The sequence below is a fragment of the Tetrapisispora phaffii genome, chromosome 10, assembly GCF_000236905.1.
Source record: "Tetrapisispora phaffii CBS 4417 chromosome 10, complete genome".
Taxonomy (NCBI): domain Eukaryota; kingdom Fungi; phylum Ascomycota; class Saccharomycetes; order Saccharomycetales; family Saccharomycetaceae; genus Tetrapisispora; species Tetrapisispora phaffii.
Genome location: NC_016529.1, coordinates 648,287 through 656,024, shown reverse-complemented (window position 1 = coordinate 656,024; position 7,738 = coordinate 648,287). Strand labels below are relative to the sequence as shown.

The 7,738-nt window shown below is 33.3% G+C and overlaps 5 protein-coding genes across 5 annotated transcripts; 3 read left to right on the top strand and 2 right to left on the bottom strand.

Moving 5' to 3' along the window:
• Positions 1 to 470: 470 nt before the first annotated feature.
• On the top strand, positions 471 to 1,115 carry ADE8 (phosphoribosylglycinamide formyltransferase; the record flags this gene model as incomplete). Its single annotated transcript, XM_003687503.1, has 1 exon — positions 471 to 1,115. The coding sequence occupies one exon, from the start codon at positions 471 to 473 to the stop codon at positions 1,113 to 1,115; it is 645 nt and encodes a 214-aa protein (XP_003687551.1).
• A 401-nt stretch (positions 1,116 to 1,516) lies between these two features.
• On the top strand, positions 1,517 to 2,410 carry PET123 (mitochondrial 37S ribosomal protein PET123; the record flags this gene model as incomplete). The annotated part of the gene is made up of 1 exon (XM_003687502.1): positions 1,517 to 2,410. One exon carries the CDS (start codon positions 1,517 to 1,519, stop codon positions 2,408 to 2,410), a length of 894 nt encoding a protein of 297 aa, XP_003687550.1.
• A 208-nt stretch (positions 2,411 to 2,618) lies between these two features.
• On the bottom strand, positions 2,619 to 4,265 carry PNS1 (Pns1p; the record flags this gene model as incomplete). The annotated part of the gene is made up of 1 exon (XM_003687501.1): positions 2,619 to 4,265. The coding sequence occupies one exon, from the start codon at positions 4,263 to 4,265 to the stop codon at positions 2,619 to 2,621; it is 1,647 nt and encodes a 548-aa protein (XP_003687549.1).
• Positions 4,266 to 4,890: 625 nt separating this feature from the next.
• Positions 4,891 to 6,225, top strand: ISN1 (IMP 5'-nucleotidase; the record flags this gene model as incomplete). The annotated part of the gene is made up of 1 exon (XM_003687500.1): positions 4,891 to 6,225. One exon carries the CDS (start codon positions 4,891 to 4,893, stop codon positions 6,223 to 6,225), a length of 1,335 nt encoding a protein of 444 aa, XP_003687548.1.
• A 203-nt stretch (positions 6,226 to 6,428) lies between these two features.
• MRP20 (mitochondrial 54S ribosomal protein uL23m) lies at positions 6,429 to 7,244 on the bottom strand (the record flags this gene model as incomplete). Its single annotated transcript, XM_003687499.1, has 1 exon — positions 6,429 to 7,244. The coding sequence occupies one exon, from the start codon at positions 7,242 to 7,244 to the stop codon at positions 6,429 to 6,431; it is 816 nt and encodes a 271-aa protein (XP_003687547.1).
• Between the last annotated feature and the right edge of the window lie 494 nt (positions 7,245 to 7,738).

Sequence of the window (7,738 nt, the reverse complement as noted above, 5' to 3'; positions counted from 1 at the left end):
CACGCATAACACCGCTGATCGAAGACCGGGTCAGCAGTGGAGGGATCTTTCGTGTCAACAGAGTCAGTCCTCTGTGTCTCTCTGCGTGCATTTTTCTGCTGCAAGGCAAGATGCAAATTGGTGGACAGAAAAATAACCGCTGAGCCGGGTCACACGCAAACTCAGAAAATTAAACGCATAGTTAAGAAATGCTGTTAATACTATGGAAGCAAAATGACTCCTCTAAAGACATCCACTATCACTTATATATATATCGGCACAAGCATAAGTATAAACACACCTGGTATCTTGTTCCATACCATATAACTTAGTTGTTCCTTTGCAGGTCTGATGGTAGTTCAATTGAGTGTGAAATGGTCTATTAAGTTTATAGGCCTCTTACGAATACAGGACTTGTGTGACTGAGATAGATAGATAGACATATAGACTATATACATATACATAAATATATATGTATATAGCAACTGCAAATGCCTAAGATTGTTGTACTGATTTCAGGATCAGGTTCTAATCTGCAAGCATTGATCGACGCTAAAAATACTGGCCGGTTGGAAAATGTGGACATTAGTGTTGTTATTTCTTCAAGCAAGAAAGCTTATGGGTTGACAAGAGCGCACAATAATAATATACCCACGGTAGTACATTCGTTGTTTCAATATAATAAAGACATCGATAAAAAAGATACAGTAAATCGTGAAATTGCAAGAAGAGCATTTGAAAAAGACTTATCAATAATAATAAATAAACACTCTCCAGATTTGATCGTATGTGCAGGCTGGCTATTGATATTGGGAAAAACTTTTCTAAGTAATATAGATTCCATACCAATAATTAATTTGCATCCTGCATTACCTAGAGCATTTGATGGCACTACACATGCGATTGAATTAGCTTGGAATCAATGTCAAGAGCAAAATAAACCGTTAGAAGCAGGTTGTATGGTTCACTATGTCATAGAGGAAGTCGATAGAGGTGAACCGTTGGTGGTTAAAAAGTTGCAAATTATACCAGGTAACGAGACTTTAGAAGCTTATGAAGCAAGAGTTCACCAAGAAGAACATGCAGCTATAGTGGAAGCTACGATAAAGGCTTTGAAAGAACATAATAAGTTATGATGTGCAACAAAAATCTTCTTCCCCTTCACTTCATGACCCAATGCTAAATTCTAGTTAGTTATAATCTAATCGTAAAACTTACATTACACTTCTATGTATATATATACATGTAATGCAATTATAATAAACCACATTGTTTCTTTGTAGTGCCTTTACCCGGTAATACGTAGCTTAACTATGTATAATACCAAATCCTTACTATTTAAAATATTGAAACTTAGCTCATTAAGAAAAACAATTACATAGAAAGAAAGAGGAAGTATTCACTACAGTTTAACGATCATTAAAAAGAATACAATAACGAATCGATCAAGTTGTCTTTACACTGTTTATTTCTTATTATTGACAGCTTGACGCTAAAAACTAGAGTATAATTGAGCGTACTGAATAATAGTTGCAAAATGGGGAAAGGTGCTGCGAAATATGGGTTTAAAAGTGGTATTCTTCCTGCCACAAGAAATATCTTGAAGAAACCAACAGTTAGACAAACCGAGTTAATGAGCAAGTTAACTCAACCTAAACAGACCGGTAGAAATGGTGTTGGGTATGCAGACGGGGTATTGCATCCAAAGGGCTCTAAGAGAGTTCAATCGGATGTGGTGTTCATCAATGTTGAAGAATTGATTTCGAAGACTGTCCCACTGCCTCAAAATAAAAAAGAATTAAAATCTAAGGAACAGAAAATTAAAGAAACTAAAGCTAGTTTGCGTAGAGAATATCTAATGGAAGCTTTCCGTAACGAAGAGGAGAGATTGATAAGAGTAGAACAGTTAATGAAGAAGAAAGAAATGCTATTGGAGCAAGAAAAGCAGGCACATTTGAAAGAATTGGAGAAGGAAAAAAGTTCAGATTTGACTGTTCCTACATTGGAAAAATTGATCAACGAGCCGCTAGTCAGATTAAGAACTCCAGAGGAGGAAGAATTATTGAATATGAAGAGAAAATACAATAGAGAGGTGATTGAATTCAAAGCAAAGGAAAGAAAGTTAGAAAAATTAATTGAATTATACCACGCAACCAATGAATTCATTGTAACAGAACAAGATTTGATAAAAAAGATAGATGAAGCATTTTCCATGGAAACTTCAGATTTACTAAGGACCAAACTAAGTTTGAGTGCATCTAGAATAAAATCTAAGAATGAAAGTATGATTGGTGATGCATTATTTGGTACCGTTGCTGGTACTCATACTGGTTTACCGGAAGTGAAAGAATATATATCAAATGAATCAGCAGAATTCAATGACCTTGTTCAAAAGACAAATAATGAATTGGAAAACAACACTAATTCTTAAAAACAACTACCAAAACTAGAATTTAAAATGATAGAACTCATATAAATAACATATTACTTTATTTTGAATTTACAAACAAAAAGAGGACTGCTTAGTTCTATGCTAAGTGTACTAGATTATTAAGAATAATTATATTCATGTAAATAAACCCAGTTGAACATATATACTATAAGTATACATCAATAAATAATATTACCTTTTATTTAGCTTAATGAGGACGTAATTTATCTAAGACATCCGGATAAGCATTGAATATCTCATCAAACTTTTCTGGATAATCATTTTGATACACTTCTGGATCCTTAGATAGAGCTACAAAGAAGGTTGCAACACCCGATCTTATGCATTCTACACTGACATTGCATACTTGAAATGCAATTAAAAATGAGAAGGCAGTTAATGGAAAATTGAAGGTACCAGAACTATTATAGTCAGGTGTCGTAAATCTTAAATATAGGAATGCAAAGAGAGTCGACATATATGATACAAACAATACGTAGAAACCCAATGCTGCATTAATCAAATTATCATTAATCAATGCATCGATGCCTTTATCTCTTAGCATGTTCCAAGTATCTTTAGCTGACTTCAAATATGGTTTCCCATATAAGGCAATGAAACAATACGCATAATGATTGAAATACTGCGCAACCCATTGCAAGAAAGAAATTATCCAATCTAGGAATATAAATGCTATACCGGCAAAGGAACCAAAAGAGTTATCAACTTGACTGCCTTGTCTTAACAATCTTACAATTTCCTTGATTGTTTCAATAACGGTAACTATTAATGAGCCAAAACAAATTGACCCAAAGGAAGTAGTCATTGCCCTCTTAAAAGAGCCAAGTGCTGGCCACCTGGGAAAGGAATTTGGGACTTTATACCAGTAATACCATGATCCATAAATACCAGAAATTGTGACATGAATACAATTTCTAATTACCTCCGTAATGTAGTAACCACTAAAAAACACAAATACCAGTATACCTACTAACTTTGAATATGAACAGCTTCCACCTGAGACATTGCATCCAGAGTTTGCTGATTTAGGATCATACTTAATATACGTGGATACAACAACAGAAGAGAATAAGAAACTGAACGCCGTCAAAATTATTGTTCCTATAAGTTGTACATATATTATTTGTGGAAGTTTGGTTATTACTTCCATAATGGTCTTCAAGATGATAACTGTTAAAGGTATTCTTGATCTCATTCCCCAATAGCACCAAATAGTGAAGAAAGTAAACACTAAAAAAATGATACCTGTTGACCAATATCTAAGTGACATGTACATTATTGCAGTTCCTAAACATGAAAGTATATTCACCAACATCCCAGCATATATGAAAAACTTTGGAAACTTATAACACGTAAACAAGCCAATAAGTCCAAAAATGACCGCGATAACACATACAAATACCAACAAAATCACAGAGTTTGTATTTAAAGTATCAGTAGCTGTTGAATTGTATATCCCAGATCCAGTGGAAGAATACACCTGAGCCCATGATCTTAAAGTAAGGGCTGCAACTGCAATAAAACCAAACACAACCAGTATAAAAAATATTGTAAATGGGAAATCATTAATTCTTGACCAAAAATGTTTTTTATTCTCAATGCCTTCAATTGGGAATTTTTCATCATAAGATACAATGGGTGCACCTGCAGTTTCAGATTCTAAATTATAATATTCGTTATTACCAAAATTATATTTATTCCCACTTACAGGTTGGCTTGGAGGTTGATTGACAGCATTTCCTTTAGCAGACGTCGGCAAAATACGATTCGAGTCCTTTTCTTGGTCCGCCTCTGACAGCCCACCAGAGTTTATTTGGCTTGTATCTTTCTCCATATTATTAGTTGCAGCCGAATTTACCACACCAGAATTACCATTGTTTTCTTCATATCTTGAATATTGATTTATATCTTCAAGATGTTCAATTTCGTTATCTTTTTTTTCCATGTTTGTGAGCTCACCCATATATATACATATATATATATATAGATACAGATTAATAACTTTCAAAACTTATTAGTGGTTGCTTCTTTACAGTTTTCTTTTAATCTTTACATAGTCCATTTAAAAACAATTTAACGATATATATTTGCTTATTAAACTACAATTATATCTCTATAAATCCAGTTACTGTCACAATCTTATTTAGTGACACCTTGCGGTTGCAACAGTTTTTCTCTTTTGAGAATCGGAGTTACATGTCACGTGAGGTTTTGATTTTGAAGAATTAAACGATCAAAGGTCACTTGTGTAAAAGAGGGGTGGAGATATATCGGATATCTCAGTTTTACTCTATATGTAAAGTTATATAAATATAAATATAAATACTGGCGGTTAAAATGATATTTATTCAACTCATGTTTCTTCTTGGTTAAATGGAATTAATGATTGATAATGAAAAATTAATGTTACTTAGAAAGACAGATAAAGAACAATTGAACAATAAATAAATACGAAAGAAATGTCTTCAAGGTACAGAGTAGAATATCAATTGAAAGCCCATCGTAAAGATGAGTTTATTGATTGGATTAAGGGACTGCTAGCAGCGCCATTTGTGTTGCATGCTGTCTCACACGATAACGAAGATGGAACTACAGAAAGAGTTAGGAAACAATATGCTGAGATTTTTCAAGATATTGAAAATTTGATTAATAAGAAGATTGAAAGTGATAAACAAAACGGATTGTTAGATAATGAAGATGTTGGATTTAGCAAACAATATGAGATTGTTGAGAAATCTAGATTGAAGCAATTGGTACCGTCAATTGGCCCATTTTTTACTGCATTACCTTTAGAAGAGGCATTTTTATGGGAAGATTCGCAAAAGGCTATTTCTCAACGTAGAATGGTTGCACCAAGTTTTAATGATATAAGACATATTTTAAACACTGCTCAAGTTTTCCAATTCATTAAGCAGAAAAGATTGAATTCTAATACTTTGAAGTTAGTTACATTTGATGGTGATGTCACCCTTTATGAAGATGGAGGTTCATTAGTAGACTCAGATCCGGTTGTCCCTTATATGGTAAGATTATTAGAATCAGATATCAGAGTTGGTATATGTACGGCAGCAGGTTATGACGAAGCGCTCAAATACCAAGAAAGATTGCATGGTTTACTGGTTGCTATTTATAGTTCAACTTCGCTTACTCAGGATCAAAAGTGTAATTTGACTGTCATGGGTGGTGAATCGAATTACCTTTTCCAATATTTTGAAAATCCTGAAACAGGTGAATTTGGTTTCAGACCAATCGATAAAGATTTGTGGTTATTACCAGAAATGAGAACCTGGGAAGAATCCGATATGGATCTTACTTTAGATTTTGCTGAACAGACATTAATTCACATGAAGAAAACTTTAAAACTACCACCAGAGACTGTTTTAATTCGTAAGCGTAGGGCTGTTGGTTTAGTGCCAGGTGAAAAGTTCGATCATATTAAAGGCAAAACAGTCCGTGTTAAATTGTCAAGAGAGCAACTAGAAGAGATTGTTTTAACTTTACAAAACACCTTGGATACATTTAAGCCTGCCACAAGAGTGCAATTCAGTTGTTTCGATGGCGGTAGTGATGTTTGGTGTGATATCGGTGGCAAGGATTTAGGTGTTAGAATCTTGCAAAACTTTTATTCTCCAAATAATCCAATTAAGCCATACGAGACTTTACATGTCGGTGACCAATTTAATCCATCTGGTTTAGCTAACGATGTTAAAGCCAGATTAGCCGGATGCACCCTTTGGATTGCGTCACCTCATGAAACAGTACAATTGTTATGCAGATTAACCAGCGAATATTAAGGAATTAACAGTCATGCTGTTGCTAATAACCAATACAAAACATATAGTTACATATATTTATATATATATATATCCTGAATTTAAAATTGTATATTCCATTAATATATAATACAACTCCTCTATTTACAAAAGATACACTCTAAAAATTTATTAGAATCTAACATCACCACATTTGATCATCTGTTAATTTCATTTTGAGAAATTTATCTATTTACAAATTCGTTCAGTTTCACTAGACCTTTCAAGTAGTCTATTTTCAATTTGGATCTTCTTTTTTGATTATTGAACTTCCTTTTCAACGACCTTGGTACGAATGGTTGAGCAGTAGGTTTGTATGGTCCTAGAGCACCACCAAAAGATGACCCAGGCTTAAATTTATCAGAACCTATCGCGAATGTTAAGTTATCATCTCTATATTTCTCTAGTTCTTGAATGATATGCGAATCCCATAAATCATTTTCTTCCGCCTTGGGCTCCTCTGGCCAAATAAAAGGTTGCTCCATTTCAATTGTCATCTTCTTAATCTGTGGTTCTCTATATCTTGGGGAACCGGCATTGGCTCTAGTATATCTACCATGAAGTAATTGTGTAGTCACGTTCATTGCCCTCAAGCCATATACATGAAATAAATAATCTCTTAAATCCAATTTATTAAAAGATTTAGGTACAATGAATTTCGCCTGATACGGAGTGTGTTTAGAGTTTGGTCTTAACAAAATAACTCTTGCCTTTGGAAAATATAATTCTTTTTCACCAACTCTGAAATGAGACTTGCCCAATGCAATACTTTCACGAGCTAATCTCATAACTCTTGAACTAAACCTACCGCTAGAACGTTCCTTATCATCATTATTAACATTTAAAATATTTGATTTTTCAATTGTTTTCGTCGAATCATTAGAATTCAAAACAGTAGCTAAACCTCTAATCAACGATATTCCTTTAAAAGCAGAAGAAGATAAGAAATTAGTATTCTTTAAACAAACAGTTAGGAACCTATTATTACCATTTAAATTCATCATCGCCATCCCTTTTATATGTGCAAAAAAAAAAATAAGCAGTTTATTTGACGACGATTTCAAACACACACAGATATCTTAATATATATGTATATGTGTGTGTATCCAACAATATAAATAATCGTCAAACCACATACCACTTCCACATCTTTACAGTTATATATACATTCATATATCTGGAACTGCTATTGTATGTTATAATATTTATTATGGTCTTCGTCTACGATGACATTCAGTTTTTCACGAAACACCATCTCTTTGCAACTTTGGTTGGCTCTCGAGTGCGCGCCGGCATGTCGGGTAAGTCACGAGACACGAGCGTGTATGTTTTATACATTTTGTGTCTGGTTAATTAATTATTTTTTTAAATTTTAAAGATTTTTCAAATTTAAAATAATAATAATGATGATAATTAAATATATTTTAGTAATCAGTATTAGTTGTTATAAGTGTGTATGAAGCTGTATTTGTATAATTGGTTTATATACAGTTTG